This window comes from Labeo rohita, chromosome 2 (genome assembly GCF_022985175.1).
Source record: "Labeo rohita strain BAU-BD-2019 chromosome 2, IGBB_LRoh.1.0, whole genome shotgun sequence".
In the NCBI taxonomy this organism is placed as follows: domain Eukaryota; kingdom Metazoa; phylum Chordata; class Actinopteri; order Cypriniformes; family Cyprinidae; genus Labeo; species Labeo rohita.
This window is the reverse complement of record NC_066870.1, coordinates 33,254,590-33,280,430: the sequence shown is the minus strand read 5'-3', so window position 1 is coordinate 33,280,430 and position 25,841 is coordinate 33,254,590. Positions and strand designations below refer to the sequence as shown.

Here is a 25,841-nt window from a genome sequence, read left to right as displayed (position 1 = left end):
CCCAGATGCTATTGGCACAAGGCTGCCATCCATTTCCAAAAAAGTGCCAAACACTTCCACTCACACAGCCATGCTGCGTGTTTACAGAAGACAAGCTTTGCTTACAACAGTCACCCAGCCTGAAAAAACGGCCTGCCTGTACGTGTTTAGATTTTCACTCATGTGTTGTGAACTACAGATCACCTTTTTCAATCAAAGTAACCAAACAGGTCATTATATTATTCATTATATATCCTTGCAGTTGCCATTTGTAACCTAACAACCACAAGATACAACATCACCCCACTAAAAAACAAGAGCGGGAGAGAGCGAGAGGGAGAAAGTGAATTCTCTCATGCACTGGACATAATTATACCCTCATTGAGCCAATCACATGACAGCGCCTGAAATAGCAGAGGGCCACGCCCAGACCGAGCAACAAACGCCTTCTATTGGGATGTCATTATCTGCTTATAGGATTCACGCGCTAAAAGACGAGAGAGAGGGAGAGAAAAGGGAGGGTTAGGAGGAGAAGAAAAGGGAAAAACAAACTCCAGAGACCTGAGTCATTGCGCTGAAGGAAGGAGGGGAGTAGCTGAAGGAAGGATGGAGAGACTAAAAGAGAGAGAGAGAGAAAAAAAAAGACTTGTTGACTTGTTCAATATTTTTTTTTAGTTGTATTGTACAATTTAAAAATAAAATACCATACACAAATATACAGTACACTACATATATTTGATCGTAAAATGTAAAAATGATTATAGGGCTTTCAAACGATTAATCGTGATTAATCACATACAAAATAAAAGTTTGTGTTTACATATTATATATGTATATTCTGTGTATATTTATTATGTATCTATAAACACACACACATGCATGTATATATTTAAGAAAAATGTTATAGTTATATATAAAATATTTATATTTACATATATAATATAAATTATATATACATAAATACATACGTTTAATTTAATAAAATACATAAATGCATGTGTACATGCATATGTATACATTTTTTAAATACATGCATGTGTGTGTATTTATATATACGTAATTAACATACACAGTACACACATATATTTTGTTAACACAAACTTTTATTTTGCATGCGACATCTCATCATATATCTTATTAGCATTATTTCTAAAATTACATTTAATAAATGCATTTATCTATATCATACTGTACTATTTAAAATATATTTTACTTCTTCTATTCTATTTCTACTGATTTATTTTATATGATTTTTATTACCAACCCTGTTTGGGCCTTTTCTAAATACAGATCTAACTCCTAATTCATCAGATTTTATTTTCTAGCAATAAAGATTAAATAAACATCAAATTCTACTATTTTTATTTCTTTGTATTAACAAAACTATACAATAATAGGTAAAAGAGTTGTAAATTTATCGAAATTAAGCTCAATCAGTAGGATGTTCAGGACCAAGTGTTTGTTTATAGTTACCGATACATCTGTATTTTCCATGAATTAAAGAAAAACATCTGTTTGATGAACTTTTCTCACAATAAGGTAACGGCTGAACGGCTGAGCTTGAATGCAACTGGAATGAGGTCATTTGCTTGTCTTTCCAAAAACGGTCCAAATTATGTTACTTATCGGGTGTCAAAAATTGTAAACACCTTTGCTTATTATAGTGGAAGTGATCCAGTTTGGTCGCATCGCTCGCTCTCTGCACAGAGGAGGTAAGAGACGGAAAGAAGTGAAAACAACAGGAAAACAACAGCCCACAAAATAGCTGTGCTAAAGACAGTCATTTGCGCAACCCACACACTGAGACACTCAGGCCTTCATCACTCTGTGTCCAAATACACTGTGGGTTTAATAACGCACTGACATCACCTGTGTGAGCAGATGATGCAATGTGTGAAATTTGTACTGTTATCATCCACGCCCGAGGGCAATGAGGTCTGCGCGCATTTACAAAAGACCAGTGTAAGGTTACATCTAGATTTAACACTTCAATCCAACATAAAAAGGTCTCAGAACCAAGGGTTTGACAACCTGATGTAATAGAAGAAACTTTGAAATTTTCAAGATTGATATTGTTGCAAAGCAACTTCACACCAAATTAAAGTTTTTACAATATATTTAGTAGTAGCTTACTAGTGGTGACTATGTCAAGTTGCTGTACATATGGCAGAGATGTATGGTAAAGATCAATTAATGACGTAATCAAACAGACAAAAAACACCATAAATTAGCAGCAAAATTCGGTAGTGCTGTATGTTGTTTCAGGGTTGGCATCATCTGAAGTCAGGGTTGGCATCATACAACAAGATTCAACTCAACAAGATTTCAAAACAAGATCAGCTTGTTCTAGATGGGATGATCTTAAAATGCACTTTTAAAGTAAACACAGAATAAATTCAAGATTCAACTCAACAAGATTTCAAAACAAGATCAGGCTGTTCCTGATGGGGTGATCTTAAAATTCACTTTTAAAGTAAACACAGAATAAAATAAATATCTGTTGTGTTTTCTGCCAGAAAGAACTGGTATTTTTATTCTGACAGAGTTGTTTTTGGCAAATGAACGTGTAAACTGTGGGTGAAAATTACAGCTCTTCTCTAAATAATATGCTTACATCAAACCAGGTTTTTATTTAGAATTGCTTATATATACAGTATGACTTGACAAGCATGCACATAAGCTAAATGTATTTGGACATTTACTGTATACATTTAAAAATAAATAAATAAATGAGGGCTGTCAAAGGATTAATCACGATTAATCGCATACAAAATAAAAGTTTGTAAAGTTTGTACTTGTAAATATTTCTTAAATATATACATTAATGTGTTTGTATTTATATATACATAATAATTACACACAGTACACACACATATATTAGGCAAACTCAAAGTTGTATTTTGAATGTGATTAATCGTATCATAGCCCTTAAATAAATAAATAAATAATAAAATAAGATTTTAAGATGTTAAAATTAGTGTGATGCATATTTGTCAATCATACATAAATGAAACAGGTAATAGTACTTATAAATGTTTTTTATAATAAGTAGGTTTCTAGATTCATCTTTAATAAATCCAATTTGTTTCCATTTTCTAACTAAATGAATACTGCTTGTTCCACAGCTAGCCATATTTTTAGCCATGTTCATACTTTATAAATGAATAAATGTAATTGTTTTTACTAAGGGTCGAGAGATATGCGTTTTTCAGGGCAGATGCTGGTGATTATTACATATCAAGTAGACAGATAACCGATATTTTGAACCGATATACATGCTGGTGTAAAAATTAAAATTAATGTCAAAATTAAGAATAACAAGGGCTCTGACAAAAACTTTCTTTAAATGCTAATTTAAAGAAATTTATTTTGTTGGCAAAACAGTTTTGAAAAGGACCGATACCAATAACCATTAAAATGCTTAATATCGGTGCCAATAATCATTTGACCCCTATTTTTCACAATGAACAGAATTATGCTAATAATAAACTATGCTATGACTTTTTAAACCTGTTTCTTACATGTTTCATGTATTCATGACTGACAGTACGCATCATATTAACTCTTTTAGTTTCTTCGCTAAAACTTATTAATCAAAATAAATGGAAATTTTATATGCAATTCAAATTCTTAAATCTTAAGTTTAGTGTAGTATAGAGTATAGAGATATTTAGACACTTAAATGTGATCTATTATTACATAATAAAAATATCAAACCACAATGCATCCCAATGCATTTTAAGTTAATTTTTATTTAGGTTTATCATTTTGAACTTTGTTTTGTGAAATGATTGGCTTGAAAAGTGTCTTAAATTAACACACTGGCTTGGTTTTATTGTTTTAGTGTCTTTTGGTACTGTATATTATCTGTGATCTTTTATCAAACAAGATCTGCAGCATTTACTGATTTAATCAACTTTTATTTCCCATATCAAAGAATATCAATTTCCCTTTTTTTTTTTTAATTCAAGATACTTATTATTTTTGGTAGTTCAAACAGCTCTCAATACCTTGGCCAACTGTGCAAAAAATGCAGTGTAATTTTATGATTATTATACTAATAAAAGGATCTCTAGCATTTGTGGTGTGAATCAGATTAACTCTGAACTGAATGCTGAGTTTGGATTTAGCTGTGAGTTCTGTCTGATATTATTGCTTACTTGCAGAATCAAGTGGAGTGATGCACCAGGATGGCCCGTCAGTCACATGGACAGCCTCACTATTGACAAAGCTGACAAATGAACAAGCCTCACAGAAATAAAAATCAGGTTTCTGTGTTTCTGCAAGGAGAACCAATTCACGTGGATCGAAGGCCACAGGCTCAGCAGAAGAGGGATTTGAGAGAGCGTGAATGCGGTCCAGTGCGTGACTGCTCCCTCTTTGATTTCGCCTGATGGATGATTGATTATTTTGTGGAAAGTGTTGTGGAAATTCACAGATGGTCTTCGAGTTCAAGCTAACTGGGACAGTCGCCTGGATCCCAAATTTAATTTGTTTCTTATTCCCAGGATCATGAAACTGACCGCTGCTTACACAAAATAATTTGAAATTTAATTAACACTGACTCTCTCTGTCTTTTGCTATATCTAAATGTCTTTATTTCAGCGTTAAGAGGTTAAGCAATAACAGACTTACTTTTTCAGAAACGTAACTACATTTCAGCTAGTTTTCTTTTTTTTTCATCAAAAGATGTGTTTTGAGGAAGCTACATATCTAATGAGTTAAATAAGTCCTTTTTCACACTAAATTGTGTAAAATATAATGACATATTATTTTTTTAGTATCAATGAGGTAACATTATAGGCTTTGTTAATATTTTGAATTCATTTTTTTATATATTCCGTTTTAGTTTTAGCAATTTTGTAGCACATTTTAGTTTTTTTTATTACTTTATTAATTTTGTATTTGTTTTTTTTAAAACATCTATATGCTTTTTATTCATTTTTAAAAATAAATGTAAAGTTTTCTATATTTTAATACATCAAGTTAACTAAATGAAAAAGAAAAACCTGACAACCAGCTGAAATAAAACAAGTTACTATATAAATAAGTTATTATATATTCATATATAATTTTTTGGTTATTGTTTATTTTATTCCAAGTAACATAACTGTTTTTTCTTGACTCTGAATCTAAGTCTGAATGATGCATGCATGCATTAGAGCTAAATGTACTAAAATATCTGTCATGCTGTTACAAATCTAGAGATTTTTATATTTAGTCTGCTTATATTCAATCTATTTTCATCAATGTAGGATGCACACGTTTTTATATGTACTCAGTATAGTCTGCTTTCTTTTAAGAGTTATTTCAGATTTTTTTACTTACCCCTGAATGTCACTTAAAATAAAACAGCTGTCGTTGGTCAGGCAAGCATTCCTATCTAAGCTGTTGGTTCTTGGCCCAAATAAGCTGCTATGTTTGTCTATGTAATGTTTGATCAAAATGTAATATTTGTTTTCTGCACACATTTTGATAAAACATTCAGGTCCTTGCATTGCATTGACATCTGAGACCTTGCCTAAAATCTCTATCATGCTAGTGCAAATTTGGTGACATTTAAAGTGAAAAGCACATTAAAAATCACATTAAAGCACTTAGGGGCATTCGTAATAAGATGAAAAAAGACGCCTGCTGGCACATTCCTTCATTAGCGGCCCATGTTGTTTGCCGCTGACCCCTGCATAGAAATGCTGATGCACTCAAAGGCCTATATTTAGACTTTATTAGCAATATTAAATTCCACCTCAGATGCTTTCACCATAACGTCTGGAAATAGTTCACAGCCACAATTAGCGTCATAGTCATATGCATAAAACAGATAAATAACCCTCCACTGATTTCTCCAAAGGCAGGCCATAATTAACAAAGCAATCATTTAAAATGGAACAGAAATCATTATGAATTATGAATTATAAATAAGTCGTAATGAATAAATCAGTGATTTGAATATATGTGCACAGACTTTTTCTACTTTTGTTGACGATTTCTCACAAAAATGCACTTTTAGAGCTACTTCCTACTGACATCCTGACAATGTAAAATCTAAATAATAATTGGTGTAATAAATAACGCATGGCAAATGGGATCACCGCACTAAGCCAACTTGCTTTTTCCCATGATGCCTAAGTGAAACAATAACAGAGCTGTGAACAATGCTAGCCTGAGGGGATTATCAAGCCATAAATGATATTTCTTTAAGTAACAGACCGAGCCTTTAGACAGGTTTATCTTTTTTCTCATCACTATGCCTGTGTTAATCTTGCCTGAGGAGATGGTAGTAATATTTTCAAATTGACAAATTGCTCATAACTGTTCATAATCGCTCGCTATCTCGGTGTTAATCTTCTTTTTGAGCATTTTATGAAGGCAAACGGGCTGATCTTCCATTCAGAAATGTAAGACTCCAGTATCATGGTCGGTTACACAGCAAGCCAAGCGCCACGAGCAACTCCAAAAATACACATAGCTGACCAATGTGCATTTGAATATCTAGACATGACCGCATAAAAATCCCCTTCTGCTGACACACTTATCAGACTCTACAGACGCCCATGCAGCCACACCCCATCACTCTCTTGCCTTGTCTTGTCTCTGTTTCATTTGTGTCTTAACTCTTGAGCAACACACAGTTTTTGCACCTGGGTGTGAGGTTTTCAAAAGCATCACTGCAAAATGCAGCCTGACTCTGGAAATGTTTGTTGAGTTCAGTGCATATTAGTACAGCATGCAGGCCTACAGAGATCTACTCAACTGATAGTTGCTTAAAAGATATGTTTAGTTCGAACCAAATCATTTTCAAATGCTACAGCTGCACTCGTGTCAGGGTGTGCAAGTAAGCATCTATCAAAACGCTCAGTTTCACCTGAGCAAATCAAGTGTTTGTGCATGTGTTAGTGGAGAAACTCTTTTTGCGCCAACACATACCAAAACACATACCAAAGAAGTAATATATATTTAATAATATCAAGTAGCCGCCTAGCATTTAAGGTATCCAACCATTTGGCAACAACATCACATACTTGTCAGCCTATGATTGAATTGCTAGACTGCCACCTGCTGGTTGCGATGGGCATTGACACAACAGTAACATTTCCGGACAGCAATGCACCTTTGTATTAAGTCTTTAGGACAGGGGTGCTCAACCCTGGTCCTGGAGATTGACTTTCCTGCAGAGTTCAGCTCCAACCCTGACCAAACACACCTGAACCAACTAATTAGGATCTCAAACAGCACTTGATAATTACAGACAGGTGTGTTTGATTAGGGTTGGAACTAAACTCTGCAGGAAACTCGATATCCAGGAACAGGGTTGGGCACCCCTGCTTTAGGACTATCATCGGCATTAACATACACTCACATAATACGTTCATTGTATTTTACAATAACACACAAGTGTCATTTGCATGTAATGTCATTTGCATGTAAAAAATTGAGCAATTCCAATTTTAGCTATCAAGTAAACTGCATATCAATATGGAGGCCCAATGCAAAAATGTAAAATAAATAAATATTAAATAAAAAAAAGAATAAATACAAATTAAAGTTACAAAATAGTTTACTATTTAAAAAAAAAAAAAAAAAAATATATATATATATATATATATATATATTTTTTTTTTAAATAAATAAATACATAAAGTAACCAAAGAAAAAATAATACAGAAATAAATTTAGGTCTAAATTTAATTAAAATTAATGTATTTGTTTAATTTATTTTCTTGTCATTAGATTTATTTATTTATTTATTTTTAATTACTATCAGTTTGGCCCTCCACATATCAAAAGTTGATCTGTTAAAAATATCATCGTTCAACTAAAAACAAACCAACCAACCAACCAAAATACCACTGGCTTCCACGCATTTCATTGTTTAACATAAGAGAGTGAGTAAATGATGCCCGAGTCACTATCCCTTTAATATTTAATTTGAGAAACATGCATTAGACTAAGTTTAATATATTTAGCTAGCTAATCTATGCCTATGCATCACATCAGTGACTATTCAAATATTTTGTTTTTGCATAATGCATATTTATAGACTAGCAATAATAGCACAGAAATGCAGTTTATTAACTCTAAAGAGATGCATTACTTAGCAATTCGTATCAAATGTTTTAAAATATTTTCTTACAAGGATCATTAAATAAGCAAAACAACAGTCAAAGGATGCAAATATTTAATAAAATCAAGCCTTCAGATTCAGCACACAAACTGCCATGGAGGTAAACATCACCTTTGTTTCCTAAACCGTCAGAGCAGTGTGAGATCAGATCCCTTCAATGCACCAGATGCAGCCATAATGCACCAGAAAGCCTATCACACACCACCTATCAGTGGACAGGAGCCAATGTTTAGGAAGCTGTGCTTGCCAGCAGGCAAATTTGGCCACTCTTTTCAAGAGACACCTTGGAATTTTTACTGACCGCAGCAACCTCGCTTTAATTTTTTCATCTGAAGGACGTTGCCTTCTTACAGTAAAGTGTTTCTATTTCTATACTGGTTGCATGAAAACCCTTGCAGATCACAGAATGAACACCCCCTGCTGTTCTCACTAACACCTCAACCAGATACAGCATTAGTAGCTTTAAGGAGAAACAAGGGAAAAACAGCAGCAATCAGTGTAAATTAACAGGCTTTGAGAAGTGGCGTATAATTTTTCCCACACACGGACTGAACTGCATAAGCACTCAGAACATGGATTCTGTCCAGCATTGTTTCAATTCACTACTCACAATCCGACTTCCTACGTCTGTGTCCATGTTCAATCGGATACAGATGGTGCGGGCAGGACCTGCAGGGTGAAGATTGTTTATTTTACTTTGTACTACACTTCAGTGGTTTGTTCTTTATTATCCATTTTATATAAAACATTTCTCAAGAATACTGAAACTGTGTACACTGTTCCTACTGCTTATTGTGCTACATGATCATAAAGTTGTAAAACATGACTGAATGTGCCAAACCAGCCTATAGTCACTGTTGTATCAAGTGCATTGCCTCCCTGACCACCAACAGTTTAAATGCACAAATTTGATTGCATTATATAACAAAATATCAAACTTATGCGCCTTTGCACAGCCAAGTTAAGGCTGCTCGGTGCCTGCTCACAAATGAGTGTAAAGATGCAATGCTGCATCGAAGCCAGACTAAATTATGCCTGCTTAAACCTCACTCCGCCCTTAGTATGAAAGTATACAGCTGTAATTGCTGCATAAATGCATTTAAGCCACCTCTGAGCAGCATTAAACAGTCTGTGTAAATACACCTAAATGCCACTTCAGAAGCGCTTCTATGCCACCTTTTCAGTGTAAATTTGGCATAATTGTGGTTTTGTTTAACAATTTGTAAATTGTTTTGCTTAAAATGTGTTTGTGCTACATTTCATTAAATTACAGGCAAGTAGGTTTGATATTCTGCTAGTATAATGTAAATATGTTCATATATTTCAAGTTTTGCTTAATTAAGTGTCCAAAAACTTTTGGGACACTGCATGTCTTCTGTAAATCTACATAATAACGAGCTACTTTTTCATATTATCTTTTAAAACAATGTTAAAACAATGAATCTCCTGTTAATGTCGAAATTAACCTACCAGTAATTAGTTAGTGGGGCTCCTCATTTGTAATACGCTATGGATAAAAGCGTCTGCTAAATGACTAAATATAAAGGTTAAATACAAATAACCGTAGTTACAGTAATATTAGGAAACGAAATTTAAGAAATACTCCTATACAGTACTTATGGTACTAGATGTCATTATCACACTTCATGTCGTTGTTTTAAACTACGATACCGGTGAATCCACGAAGGTTGTTCTTTCAGCGCCAACAGACCGCTGTTTACCACATGTCAGCCCCAGCTGGCCCCCGTTCTCGCGATATTGGGTGCATTCCTGTTAGCGCAATTATCCCTCTCGCGAGAAGTCATCCAGTCGTCCGCCATCGCTGTAGAGACAGAGGGAGAGAGTAAGCTATAGGGACTCAAACCTGGGGGGGAAAGAGGGCGAGATTTGTCCGTGTTTCCCCTCAACACACCCACCCTAACATCTGTTGATGGCATCGCTCCCTAACCCAAACATGTCCAACCTCAAACCCGGCACCAAGAAGGACACCAAGATGCGGATCCGCGCCTTTCCCGTGAGTATCAGCCGAGATGAGCGCGCCTCAGGCGGTCGCGGGGAGAACTCGAGAGCCGGGGATCGGTCAGAGCAGCAGGCCACACCGGGTTTAGATGTTTTGAGGCTGAGTTTGAGATATTAGCAGAGGTTACAGAATAGAAAATGCGTGTAATCATGATAATATTAGCGCCGGGGTTTTGATGACGTTGATATGGCTCAGTTATTAGGGAGGTAAGTGATCTGAAGGGTTGAAACAGCCAGTGTGGAAAGTGTTCAAAACTCAGTGATTGTTTCGTTCAGAGTATATATGTTTTAACCATAAAGCTGTAAATATGTACAGCACTGTAGGTACTGCAGAGAACATGGAGTCTTTCCTTTTGATCTGCTTGTTTTCTTTCAGTGTTTTGATGTGGTTTTGGGTCTTGTGTTGTCAGATTGGCCCGTTGCTGTTTTGTTGCCACTCAAATGGTTGATGTTGTATGTTTTGTAACTGGTTGTTGTTTGTATTGTTGATGGTTGATTTATGTTTTTTTTTTTTCATTGTCTTTAAAGCTGTATATATAGCCAAACTACTTGTTATAGTTGTGTTGTCTGGTTAATGTAGTTCCTTGTTATTGGCTGGTGTTGTGTTTTGTTGACAGACTGGCTAATGTTGTATAGATCAGAGGTTTTCAGTCTCTTAGATGACAGGGACCCCCTGAATATGATCATTCTGGTGTTAGGGACCCATTTTTAAAAATTTGAAATGCAGCTATATTTATGATATGTTTTCATGCATGAAGACACAATTTATATTGTGAAAATTAATATTACATTACGCTTTGGTTGTGGTGGTGGTGGGGCGGGGTGGGGGTGTGGGGTTATTTATTTACATAAATATATTTTTTAAATTATGTATTTATTTAATATATTTATGATTTGTCATTTTGTTACATATGTAAGTCAAAAGTCAATAGTTTTTAATTATTAAATTATTATTTGTCACTTTATTTATTTGACATTTTTCTCTAAACCTTGTATTATGTAAATTTAATTTTTATTATTTATGTAAATGTAATTGTTATTATATATTTTAACCACATTTTTATTATTTATTGTTTATTTTATTTTTTATCTTTTATTTATTTTTAGAATTTTTCTCTAAATCTTTTAGTAATTATTTATGTAAAGGTATGTACATATATTTTTTATTTATGTACAGTTTTTTTTCATACGTCTTATTTGTAATCATTTTATTTATAAAAAACAAATTGTTTCCTAAACCCTTTTACAAACCCCCTATAGCACTCTCTTGTAGCCGCCTGTTGTTCTTTGTTCCCCATTTTAAAAATCTCTAGTTTAGATAGTTGTCAGGTGTCGTAGGTGTTAATGTGGTGTAGATTATCCCACTGATGATTGATGTCCTCAGCAGCTGTGTTTTTGTCTTGAACAGTCACTGCAGCGCGCTTTGCATCAGTGTGACGTGCATCTCTCTGCAACATTCTGCAATTTTCTGTTCTTTTATTAGCTCTACTCAGAACAAATTATATGCATTGCAGGACTGTCGGTGTGTTGGTGATGCTCTGATGGAAAGAACTAGGTCAGAATAACTTAATAATATGCAGAGAAGTGAAAATGTTTCCACGTGGATATTTTCTGTTTGTGCATCAGAAATATTCTGCTCTTAAAGGTCTGGAAACCCCCTGACACCTGTCAGTGTGTCCACGGGGCTCAGAAAATGTTGTTTTGTTTCAGATAAGTGTTAATAAGATAAGATATCGCTCTCGATCAGAAGTTGCATTTACTTGTTGGACATGTCTCGCCCCGTCAGAGGAATTCATTAGAAATCTTACAGCTGCCTTAAGTTCTTTGTCATAGTATTAACCTCTCAATATGTGGCCTGTATTCTCATCCGAAACATCCCACAGGCTCTCAGCTCTCTTCTGCATTCAAACTGTTTGTCAAGTTTCTCTTTAGCTTTGAGCTGTGCCTTGAAAACATGAACATGCAGTTCATTGTTAAAGGTCAGACTATCATAGACACATTTTTATCAGAATCCTCAGTGTAAAAAAGTTTGGTGCTTGCTGTCATTTTCAAAACCTTTTACTGCACATCACTTACACTCTTAAAAATAAAGATGCTTTGTGATGCCATAGAAGAACATTTTTTGTCTAAATGGTCCCATAAAGAACCTTAAACATCTGAAGAACCTTTCCGTTTTACAAAAGGATCTTTGTGGCGAAAGAAGGTTTATAAAAAGATTATAAAAACGTAAGAAAGAGATTGACTCAGGATTGACTGAATGGTTCTTTGTGAAACCAAAAACAGTTCTTCTATGGCATTGCTGTTTAGAACCTTTTAAAGCATTTTTAGTTTTGAGTGTAGTTATAGAAAAAAAAATCAATGTGAAAAACTGTGCAAAGTGGTTTTACAGTTACAAACACTGCCATTCAAAAGTTCAGGGTCAGTACATTATTTAATATAAGTTACTGCTATTTTTAAATCAATCCTCCAATAAATTGATCTAAAGTGACATTTATAATGTTACAAATGATTTCTATTTCAAATAAAAGCTTTAACTTTGTTATTATATCTTGTTTTTTTTTTTTGTTTTTTTTACTTATCATGTTTGCACAAAAATATTAAGTAGCACAACTGTTTTCAACATTGTTAGTAATCAAAAAAAAAAAGAGCACCAAATCAAGATATTAAAATGATGTCAAATCAGCGTAATAAAATTATTTCTGACACTGAGGACTGGAGTAATGGCTGCTGATTATTCAGCTTTGCCAACATGGTAATAAATAAAAATATATTATTAATTAAAATGGTAATAATATTTAGCAATGAAAACATAAAACCCAGCCCTGGTGAGCACAAGAGACTTTTTTTAAAATGCTGAAAAATCTGATCAACCTGAAAGTTTTACTTCTAATGTCTAAGTAGACAATCTATACTCTTAATGGTTAAATAAAAAAAATAAATAAATAATAAGCTTGTCGTAATTCATTGAAAACATGAAATGTATAGAATTTAACAGTAATTTATTAAAAGTTTAGCAAAAATCACATTTTTAAGGCCCTATGAAATACACTTTCATTTTTCTCAAATTGAGTTTTAATTTGACCAAACTCTGTGTTTTCTATTAATTTTCTGGATTCCAGCACTATTATTATATTAAGTGCTTTTTAAAGTGACCCTTTGTTCATGTTAAACCAAACTTTTATTTTGACAGGTTGCTTTGAAGACTCTAAAGTTTCTGTTTGTAAATCTTATGACAAAGTTTTTCTCAAAAGATAAAGTAAAATGCTGATAAAGTAACTCTCAGAGCAGTTCTAGAGATTGTTTATGTATTCATATAATGAAGCGGCAGTGTGTGTAGTAAACAAAACCACGTCTGTGCCATTAATTCACACACAAATATGCAGAACATGCAGGATTCATATTTTGAGAGTTTTTGTGTGGCTTATTCACAGACACTAGACGCTTACATTTTCTGAACCACTTTGTAATTTGGCAAATTCCATTCTGCATTCTGCGTTATACAGTAAATTCCATTTTTTCTGACTGGATTCCGCAATTCCGTCCGTGAAATCGTAGGGCTCTATGTAAGTCTTCTGACTATTTTCTTATCCAAAGATGCAGGCTTAATTAAAGATTATAAGTGCTTTTAGCATTCCCTGGCTTAAACACCATAGCATTGCGCTCAGCCTTGAGTTCAATTCAAAGTGAATGCATGAGCTGATAATACGCATACTGTATAAATGCACCTAGGAAATTCGTACATGTTAGATGTGCCGATACTGTGACATGATCAAGGTTTGCTGTTTTGGGTAATTAAATATATGTCTTGCTTTAAAAGACTGTCTCTTCATCAGTGCCTTTGCGTCGACATGACCTGAGCCTACAGAAACCCAGTTTGGAAACCTACTTACTTGCTTGACACACATGCATACGTTTTGCTTCAGGGATTCCTGTTCATGGAAAAACTTGTTCCGCTTTGTGTTAGCTTAACTTTTTCGAAAGTGCAACGGTCCTCTGCAGAATCCACTGATTGCCAAACCAAGTGTGACTCAGGTAGCCTTTTAGCAAAATGTTCACAGGAGGCGGACATTCACACTCACACCCATTCCTACCAAATTTACCTATCAAAATGGCTTTAATCCACAGACTAGACTACACAGGAGTTTCAAGACCTGTCTGTCTTAAGGCTTAGCAGCCAGAGAGACACAGACAGGTGAGAGCGAGGCGTTCTCTGCGTCTGAATCTACAATGCGTGTTAATTTATCACAGGAGCTGTGTTACTAACATCGTGACAGGCATTATAATTAACATGAGCTGTGCTGAAGTGTTTTGACATGCATAATTAGTCACAACTGTGTAAAAATGTAATTCACACATATGATTAGCTATCAATACTGTTTTTTGAGATTAGCTCTGCTGAGTCATTTGAAACTAGGCTGTAGGTTTGGTCGTAAAGGAAAATTGATTTTGTTGCCCCTGTATCTGCCAAAGGTTTAGCATATGAGCGAGTGACCTGCAGTCCAATTGGCACATTAAATGCACGTTAGTACGTTGTAAGTAAGCTGTTTTACTTTTAACAAGCCCAGAATCCAGCCTACAGTTTCCTGTGCTGAGAAAAGTCAATAAGGTCTCCTCTTATGTAATTGCAAAGTTGTGATGTGTGCAGAGAGCAAAGTCTCAGGGTCTAAAAACCTAAGTTGATATACAGTAGAGTTCAAAAGTTTGAGGTCAGTAAGATTTTTTTTTTTTTTTTTTTGATGAGCAAGAATGCACTGAAGTGATCAGAAGTAACAGTGATGTATGGTTTCTGTGGTTTGTAAGATTTCTGTTTCAAATAAATGCTGTTTAAACTTATTCATCAAAAAAGCCGGAGAAATGTATCACAAAGGTTTTCACAAATGCATTTTGCAGCCCTGTTTTTAACATTGATAAAAAATAGAAACATAAATCTTCTTGAGCAGGAAGGATAATGGATAAAGGATAATGACACTGAAAACTGGAGTAATGATGCTGAAAATTCAGCCATCACTGGAATAACATTTACATTTCAAAATATATTTGCATAAATATATAATGTTAGATACATAATCTTTTACAATGTAACTTTTTACTGTATTTTTAGTGTTATATCAATGCTATGCCAATTTTTTTTTAAATCTGTGCTGTTTTGCTAAATTAAAAACAAAAATATATTATGTTTTAAATATAATGAAATATAATAATAGTTTAAATGACATTTTAAATGATAAAATAACATAATATGTGCACCACTCTTCAAAGGTTTGGGATCAGTAAGATTTTTATGTTTTTAAAGACGTTTCTTCTCATTAAGGATGCTTTTATTTGATCAAAAATGCAGAAAAAAACAATAATATTGTGAAATATTGTTACAGTTTAAAATAACTGTTTTATATTTAATATACTGTAAAATATAATTTATTAATGTGATGCAAAGCTAAATTTTCATCATCCATTAATCCCTTCTTCGGTGTCACATGATCCTTCTGAAATCATTCTGATTTATTAACTAAATGCTGATTTATTATCAATGTTGGAAACAGTTTTTACTGCTTAATATTTTTTTGGAACTTGTGATACTTTTTTCAGGATTCTTCAGTGAATAAACAGTTAAAAAGAACAGAATTTATTAAAAATAGAAATATTTTATAACAATGCAAGTCTGTAACGTCACTTTTTATTCATAACACATTCCTGCTAAAAAAAATATTAAGTTCTTTCAAAAAATATTCTTAAATTATTTATTTATTTATTTATTGTGGATTATGTGATAAATGCTGTTCTTTTTTTCTTTTTATTCATCAAAGAATCCTAAAAAAAGTATCACAGGTTCCACAGAAATATTAATCAGTTTCCAAATATTGATAGTAAATCAGCATATTAGAATGATTTCTGAAGGATCATGTGATACTGAAGACTGGAGTAGTGATGCTGAAAATTCAGCTTTGTGTCTCAGAAATAAATTCTGTTTTAAAGTATATTCAAATAGTAAACCATTATTTTAAATTGCAATAATATTTCCTAATATTACAGTTTTTTTTTCTGTAGTTTTGATCAAATAACTGCAACTTTGTTGAGCATAAGAGACTTAAAAACATTACAAATCTTTCTGATTCCAAACTTTTGAATGGTAGTGTAAGTTTTCAGTACTTTTGCCTCTTTTTAATCAAAAAGAAGATGCATCTTTAATTATCAAATGTAAACTCTTTCATTAAACCAGTCTTGGTCCATTTAGAATGATGCTGGTCATTTATTTAAATAAAAACAATATTGGTCACTGCTCATAAAGCACATTCCTTCTGAAACATTTTGTATCTAATTGTCATTAGTGTTTCTCTGTTTTAGTAATTTAGTGATTTGTTTGCTTTTGCAGATGACCATGGATGAGAAGTATGTGAATAACATATGGGATCTTCTGAAGAACGCCATCCAGGAGATCCAGCGGAAGAACAACAGTGGGCTGAGCTTTGAGGAGCTCTACAGGAACGCCTACACCATGGTGCTGCACAAACATGGGGAGAAGCTCTACACGGGCCTCAGAGAGGTGGTCACCGAACACCTCATCAACAAAGTATGAGCTTCTGTCTCGCTCTGAGACCTTTTCTGTAATACTTAGAAAACATAAGAGCTCCTAGAGATCTGGATTTAACTTTCGAGTGTTAAAGGGAGTTAAATGTGGTTTTAATAAGCAGTAAGCCACAAGAGACGTGCGCTACAGTGTTTCCACCATTGCTTACTGCTTTAAAAGGGCTGCTTAATGAATTTGATGGTGTCTGATGTGAATTTAAATTGAACAGATTGATTTGAGAAGATCTGAAGGACACTGTCTCACATCTTTGCTACTTATATATAGCTTAATGAAGACCCTGGGGTTTTATCTCTGGTGCTGGCTGTTAATGATGTCAGTTCTGGAGATGAAGCAGATGGCGGAAACCTGCCCGTCCCAGTGGAGTTGTTCACATGGTGATGTCATTGTACACTCAGGTGGATGAAGTCCATGTGCTTGAGCTGCTTTCTTAACAGCTTTGATTTTTTGTTTTTTTGTTTTTTTTCTCTTGTCTTCAGGTACGAGAAGACGTGCTTCACTCGTTAAATAACAATTTTCTGCAGACGTTAAATCAAGCGTGGAATGATCATCAAACTGCCATGGTCATGATTAGAGACATTTTGATGTACATGGTAAGTTGTTTATTCTTGATATTGATAATTTCACCAAAAACCCATTCAGTTATTGACTTCAGAACAATAGAACCATGTTGTTATGTTTTGGCATGGCATGAAAATATAATTGGAAATCATAAAAACTGGTGAAAGAGATTGCGATGTGAAGAAGCCTGGATTTGAACTCTCTAGGTTTTAACCTGCATGAACATGTTTCTTTCTCTCTCTGTCTAGGACCGTGTGTATGTTCAGCAGAATAATGTTGAGAACGTCTATAATCTTGGCTTGATCATCTTCAGAGATCAGGTTGTGCGGTATGGTTGCATCAGAGATCATCTCAGACAAACTCTACTGGACATGATCGCTCGAGAACGCAGGGGAGAAGTAGTAGACAGGTGTGTGTTCTGCTGTCATTCTGTCTCTCTTTACTGTGTTTCATTTAAAGAAGGAAGTGTATTGACACATACACAGTTGAAAAGGATTGGATTTTTATCTTGTTTGTGCTGCCATGCTTTATGACAGAGGGGCCATCAGGAACGCCTGTCAGATGCTGATGGTTTTGGGGTTAGAAGGTCGGTCCGTCTACGAGGAGGATTTTGAAATCCCATTTTTAGACATGTCTGCTGAGTTCTTCCAGGTGAGTGCTGCTGTCATACTACTTTTATTCTGTTTGCTTATCATTTTGGATATAACAAAAGATTTCCAGATTCTTTTCCAGTTAAAAAAAAGGCTAAGAAGTTCAAATTCACTACGTACTACCTTGCAGAATCTGCAAAATGTTGATTATTTTACTAAATTAAGAGGGATCATACAAAATGCATGTTAGTTTTTTTTATTTAGTACTGACCTAAATCAGATATTTCACATTAAAAAAGATTTACCTATAGAGAAAATAATAGTTGAATTTATAAAAATGACCCCGTTCAAAAGTTTACATACACTTAATTCTTAATCACTGTTACCTGTTACACTTAATACACTGTTACCTGAATTATCCACAGCTGTGATTTTATTTTGTTTAGTGATTGTTGTTCATGAGTCCCTTGTTTGTCCTAAATCTATTAGGTTTCACAAATTCTTTGTTTTTTCAGCATTTTGTGTGTTTGAGCCCTTTCCAACAATGATTGTATGATTTAGAGATCCATCTTTTCACACTGAGGACAACTGTGGGACTCATTTTCAACTATTACTGAAGGTTCAAACACTCACTGATGCTTCAGAATGAAACACAATGCATTAAAAGCCGGGGGGTGAAAACTTTTTGAATTTGAACATCGGGGTAAATTTAACTTATTTTGTCTTCTGGGAAACATGTAAGTATCTTCTGTAGCTTCTGAAGGGCAGTAATAAATTAAGAAGAAATATGATGTTTTGGCAAAGAAAAATGTACACATCTTCATTCTGTTCAAAAGTTTACACGCATCAACGCACTCTTAATGCATTGTTTTTCCTTCTGGAGCATCAGTGAGCGTTTGAATCTTCTGTAATAGTTGCATATGAGTCCCTCAGTTGTCCTCAGTGTAAAAAACAATAAAACATAAAAATGCTAAAAAATAAAAAATAAAAAAGGCTGAAGAACAGCAGGAACAACTATCACTAAACAAAAAAAACAGTTGTGGATCATTCAGGTAACAAGACAGTTTTAAAAATAAAGTGTGTGTAAACTTGTGAACAGGGTCATTTTTATAAATTCAGCTATTATTTTCTTTTGTGGTAAATGTCTTTTATGTAAAATATACTATTCAGGTCAGTACTAAATAAAAAATAACATGCATTCTGAATTGCCCCTTTTATTTTGATAAGAGGTGTATGTAAACTTTTGGTCTCAACTGTATCTGCTTATTGATAATGTTTCTGTTTTTGTGTTTGTGTGCAGATGGAAAGTCAGAAGTTCCTAGCGGAAAACAGTGCCAGCGTCTACATTAAGAAAGTGGAGGCTCGAATAAACGAAGAGATTGAACGAGTGATGCACTGCCTGGATAAGTCGACAGAAGAGCCCATTGTGAAAGTGGTGGAGAGAGAGCTCATCTCCAAACACATGAAGACCATCGTGGAGATGGAGAACTCGGGACTGGTCCACATGCTCAAGAATGGAAAGACAGAAGGTGAGCAGCTGTTTATGTTTTGATCTGTCATCTCTCCCTAACTGTCAGGAATTATTAGGCTTTAGATTTTTCTCTCTTGCTCAGATTCTCTCATCTTTCCTTGCTTTCTCTCCAGACCTGGCGTGCATGTATAAGTTGTTTGGTCGGGTTCCTAACGGACTGAAGACGATGTGCGAGTGCATGAGCTGGTACCTCAGAGAACAGGGTAAAGCGCTGGTGTCAGAGGAAGGAGAGGGCAAGAACCCAGTCGACTACATTCAGGTACACATTCACCAAATACAGACTTGAAGTAGTAAAAGAAAAAAGACAGCATAGACAGTAGAGGCTTGTTCAGTTAATACAAAACTACAGGACTGGCTGAGTCAGATCTTGAATGAACAAAGAAACTAATCTGCCAAGGTTTACGAGTTCAGACCAGTGAATATGTGTAAACTTCAAACTGTAGGTTTGTAATAAGTAGTAATAATAGTGTTTTTCCTGGTGAATTTAGGGTTTGTTGGACTTGAAGTCGCGCTTTGACCGGTTCCTGCAGGAGTCCTTTAACAACGACAGGCTCTTCAAACAGACTATCGCTGGAGACTTTGAGTATTTCCTCAACCTCAATTCCAGATCACCCGAGTACCTCTCGCTCTTCATTGACGACAAACTCAAGAAAGGAGTGAAGGGGGTAAGACATTAGCTGTAGACCATCTTTAACTTTTAAGATGAAAGCTACCTACAAATTTGGTCAGTTCTGTTCTCAATATTGCTACAAAAAAACATTATTTTGCTCTATGGACAATTTTAACAACTTCTGTCCAGTGAAAGTGGCAGGATTGTTAAGCCTGTTATACAGCTATACAGTTGAGGTCAAAAGTTTACATCCACCTTTTAGAATCTTCAAAACGTTAATTATTTTACCAAAATAAGAGGAATCATACAAAATGCATGTTAAAATATTTCACATAAAAGATGTTTACATATATTTCACAAGAGAAAATAATAGCTGAATTTATAAAAATGACCCTGTTTGAAAGTTTACATCCCCTTTATTCTTAATACTGTGTTGTTACCTGAATGATCCACAGCTGTTTTTTTGTTTAGTGATAGTTGTTCATGAGTCCCTTGTTTGTCCTGAACAGTTAAACTCCTTGCTGTTCTTCAGAAAAATCCTTCAGGTCCCACAAATTCTTTGGTTTTCTAGCATTTTTGTGTATTTGAACCCTTTCCAACAATGACTGTATGATTTTGAGATCCATCTTTTCACACTGAGGACAACTGAGAGACTCATATGTAACGATTACAGAAGGTTCAAACGCTCACTAATGCTTCAGAAGGAAAAACGATGCATTAAGAGCTGGGGGTGAAAACTTTTGAACACAATGAAGATGTGTACATATTTCTTATTTTGCCTAAATATAATATTTTTTCATTTAGTATTGCCCTTCAGAGGCTACGAAAGATAGTTGCATGTTTCCCAGAAGACAAAATAAGTTAAATTTGAAGATGCTGATCTTCAAATTTAAGAAGTTTTTACCCCCAGCATGGTTATATAAAGTTATTACTGATTTCTTAATTGATTTCTAATCATTTTGTTTGTGTTTAGCTGACAGAACAGGAGGTGGAGTCCATCTTGGATAAGGCCATGGTGCTGTTCAGGTTCATGCAGGAGAAGGACGTGTTTGAGCGTTACTACAAACAGCACCTGGCCAGAAGACTCTTAACCAATAAGAGCGTTTCAGATGACTCTGAGAAAAATATGATCTCCAAACTAAAGGTGGACATCAGTATTTTTCATTACTTTCAATGTATTCCTCTATGTGTCTAATAGAATACTCATGCTCTCTCTCTCTCTCTCTGTCAGACGGAGTGTGGTTGTCAGTTCACCTCTAAACTGGAGGGCATGTTTAGAGACATGAGCATCTCTAATACCACTATGGATGAATTCCGCCACCACCTGCAGACATCACAGGTGCATATGCACAGTGCACACACACATAAACATTCCCTTTTGTTCTTAAAATAAGCTAACTATTACTGCACCCAACGAGCCTATTCAGCCTATTTTGACCAAGTCCACATTTACAGAAAAAGAACATTGAAATGATGAGTTCTTTCACACCAGATGCAAAACTGTGTGGTTTGTCTTCATGTTGCAGGTGTCTCTCTGTGGTGTTGATCTCACAGTGAGAGTTCTGACCACAGGTTACTGGCCCACGCAGTCGGCCACGCCAAAATGCAACATCCCACCCTCCCCACGCCACGCCTTCGAGGTCTTCAGAAGGTACGACTTACTTCTACACCCTAGCTGATCTGACTGTGTTCTCTTTACAGTTAAATAGTTTTTAGGATATTTTATGAGTAAAACTTTGAAAATGCAGAATCAGGTGAAGCCGATAATCTCTTGACATATTGAAACCCTTATGAAATGTGTCTGTTTGTCAGATATGTCCACTTGTAGCTTGGTTTCATGCAAGTTATGGTCTTTGCAGGTTTTATTTGGCTAAGCACAGCGGCAGGCAACTCACACTCCAGCACCATATGGGTTCTGCAGACCTCAACGCCACCTTCTACGGGGCTATCAAGAAGGTACAGACATGCATAGATTAAAAATATATATATATATATTATAGATATTGCATTTCCTGAGAATTGCAACTTTAGTACCCAATTACAAAATAATAATTATATAATAAATTATAACTGCTGTAATTTTTTTTATTTTTATAACTATTTATAATACAATATTAAATGTGTGTTTATGTATAAAATATTTATAAAAAAAAACATCCATATATAATTATTTTTTATTAAAAATACAAATTTATTATATGCTCTAAATATTTAAAATCTAATCATGTGTTAAGATAATGATTAAATATAGATAATAGACTTTGTTTAAATATAGGAAAATATAATAAATCATTTAAAATAGGATGAAAATTCGTATTTTTGTAATTACATTTCATGACAGTTAAATACATGTACACATTTATATATATAAAATATAAAAATATATTTCATATCCTTGAAATGTGTAAAATATTTAATTATTAAATTAGAAAGCAAGATGCCAAAAATGTATATGCTTAAATATTTAAAGTCTTATCATGTAAAGGTAATGATAAAATATAAATAAAAAATCTAAAGATGATTAAATTGTATAAATCATATATATATATATATATATATATATATATATATATATATATATATAATTTTTATTATTTTTATTTTTTTCAATTTAATCATCTTTAGAATTTTTATTTACATTTAATCCCATAACCACATATTAAACATGTTCTGATTGGCTGTGATTTTGTTGATTCACATAGCATTTTTTCTTTTAGTGAGGACTGAACAATTTCTTGTCATTAGACTCTTTCTCTGACGTTTGCTGTTTGTAATATATGGATATAATTATAAATTAATGGTTAAATTACTGTCTCTTTAGGAGGATGGCTCTGATGTTGGTGTCGGCGGGGCTTTGCTAACAGGCTCAAACACACGGAAGCACATTCTGCAGGTGTCCACCTTCCAGATGACCATCCTCATGCTCTTCAACAACAGAGAGAAGTTTACCTTTGAGGTAAAACCTCCTATCCACCTGTTCCTGATCTAAACGCCCTGCTTATTCAATCACTTTAACTTTCACCCATGTCGACCTTTGTTTAACCCTTTAGGAGATCCAGCAGGAGACAGACATCCCCGAACGCGAGCTGGTCCGGGCCCTGCAGTCTCTAGCCTGTGGGAAACCCACCCAGAGAGTTCTCACGAAAGAGCCCAAGAGTAAAGAGATCGAAAGCGGCCATGTGTTTACAGTGAACGACCAGTTTACCTCCAAACTGCACAGAGTCAAAATACAAACAGGTATTGTGTTGCCACAAGGGGGCGCTGTTGATTCAGAATGAATGAGTGAAAAAGCATGATTGTAAGAAATTGGAAGTTATTTGTTAGTTTGAGTTAAACTATATAATAGTTTAGTTCTAAAAGCAGAGAAAATAAAGTATATTTTAGCCCATACATGTGTTTAAATAGATCAAATACATAAATGACTCATCTTAGGGATGTGCCTTTTTCATATATCAGAATTCATTTTAGATAAATTCTGATATAAAAAAGATAGTTAAATCAAGCTTTAATATTGAGATATTGTTCCTGTACTTTTACATTTAAACTGGTCTAAATGTAGTTGTTTCTGATTTTGAAAAGTGCTTTACGAACTCTTTAAATCCGTCTTCTGCAGTTGCTGCTAAGCAAGGCGAGTCGGACCCGGAGCGCAAGGAGACGCGGCAGAAAGTAGACGATGACAGGAAACATGAAATCGAGGCTGCCATTGTACGCATTATGAAGTCCAGGAAGAAGATGCAGCACAACGTACTGGTAGCAGAGGTGAGCGTGTGTTCTTGTTTATGAGTTTCAAAAATTGTATCTGCAGATTTCTAAGGCTCTGTCTGCTTGTGTCCCGTCAGGTGACCCAGCAACTGAGGGCGCGGTTCCTGCCGAGCCCCGTGGTCATTAAAAAGCGCATTGAAGGACTTATAGAAAGAGAATATTTGGCCCGGACGCCGGAGGATCGTAAAGTCTACACGTACGTCGCGTAGTGGATCACATGTCTGCACAAGGAGACGAGCGAGCAACACAAAGACAGGAAAAATAAAAAGATTCTGGACTGCTTTTCGCATGGACTGGGAAGTTCCTTTTAAACGAAAGATGAACTCTGGGTAGCGGACTTCATTTAAAAGAAAAGCAAACCGAGAAATCATAAACCATACAATCGGGGAAAATAATCAGGAGGCAAACTAAGAAATCCATAATTGTGTTGTAGATTATTTTTAATTAGATCACTCCCACTCAGCTATGAATGGATCCAGCTTCAGTCTCTTCACCGTTTTACCCTCGTAGAGATCAAAATGAAAAGAATCCCTTGGGAAAAATGTGAATGCACTGCACATGTTGTTGTTTTTTTGTTTTTCAATACTGTATAAAAGGCAGAATTATTAAAAACCCTAACAAAACAGCCAAAAAATGTGGCTACGGAAATAAGACAAAAAAAATTCAATAAAAAATGTTGATATTGAACCGTTGACCACTTTCTTAAAGAAGCCATTCTGGTTTCTGTCAAGATGACGCGGATGCTGAACATGTCGATGTAATTTCATTCCTGGTTTATTAAACAAATACAAACGTTACCACGCTGTCCCAGGTGACCGTGTCTCCCGAGGCACGTAAAATAAAAAGCAGCCAAATGACTGGAAGAAGTAGACGCTACATCACTATCTCCAATTTCCTGCTATTAAAGCGCTAAAATGCCATTACTGCCAAGCTTGAATTATGTGTGGCCCTGGTCCAAACAGAATCAAATTGTTTTCAGAAATGGGCAGAGCTGATGAGTGCCGCACATGTGCACAGCGGGGAACAGCTCTGAAGAAAGAGTAACAACATCACCGAGACTCCCAGATGAAATAAAGGTTAGCTAAAAATCGAAAGCAGTGGGAAGCAAAATCCACAGCCTTGATTTCCTTTTATCTCAACAGTGATAGACCAGTATGTAGACAAACTGATGATACTGGGTCTTTTTGAGATGATCAGGTAATCGAGATCATTATTTGATTAATAGAAGTGCCAGTTTTATTATCTACCTACATATATATATATATATACATACATATAAGGTGTATAAAGGCCGTATAAGGTCTTTGGAGGAGGCAAGGGAGGCAGTGTTTCCTCAAAATATTGGATGAGAAAAACAAATTGGTAGTACAAAAATAAAAGAACGCCAATATTACAAAATATAAGATTAAAAAGTGTATAAATCACTCGTTTTTCTAAAGAAACATTATCCAATAGCGACACCAGCACGTAAAGTTACAGCGGAAGTCCACTACGTATCTCTGGCGGCCGCCTCCCCGGAGCCCATTGAGTTTTAACAGACCTCCGTCATGATATGATTGGCTATGGCTGGTTATGTCCGGCTGTGATTGGTTCATGCGATAAATCCCGCCTCTTGTGTTTTTGAATCAGTCTGAATGAACAACATAAATGGCATTTATGGGAAGACTAATTTAAAGTAAGTAAACAACTCACACATTTAGATATAACCACTTTGTTACGTCAAACTGAGACTTAAAACATGATCTGTGGGAGTTTTAGTGAGTAATCAGCTTGGTGAATTTTAAAGTAAATCTGTCTGTGAACAATATTTGCTGAGCTTTGATGAATGATGTTTCGAAAAAACGTAAAAAAAATTGGTAAAAGTTAACTATTAAAAAGAATAGCTAAACATATTGTTCACAAATAACACATTTTTTAAATTGCTACTGCCTTGAGTTATTTTAATAAATGAAAGGCTTAGAAACTAACTATATCTCTATATCCACATAGATATATATTTAATATAATATTAATTATATAATATAAATATGATATATTTAGTATATACAATATTGTTTATAATATTAATGTTTTTATTCATG

At 34.6% G+C, this 25,841-nt stretch overlaps 1 protein-coding gene across 1 annotated transcript; it reads left to right on the top strand.

Moving 5' to 3' along the window:
- The first annotated feature begins 9,900 nt into the window (after window positions 1–9,900).
- Window positions 9,901–24,557, top strand: cul3a (cullin 3a). The gene is made up of 16 exons (XM_051135131.1): window positions 9,901–10,118; window positions 16,494–16,691; window positions 17,186–17,299; window positions 17,516–17,676; window positions 17,804–17,918; window positions 19,158–19,386; window positions 19,502–19,647; window positions 19,877–20,053; window positions 20,972–21,142; window positions 21,230–21,337; window positions 21,525–21,649; window positions 21,858–21,954; window positions 22,820–22,954; window positions 23,049–23,235; window positions 23,612–23,757; window positions 23,838–24,557. The coding sequence occupies exons 1-16, from the start codon at window positions 10,035–10,037 to the stop codon at window positions 23,967–23,969; spliced, it is 2,325 nt and encodes a 774-aa protein (XP_050991088.1). The 5' UTR covers window positions 9,901–10,034; the 3' UTR covers window positions 23,970–24,557.
- The last annotated feature ends 1,284 nt before the right edge of the window (window positions 24,558–25,841 follow it).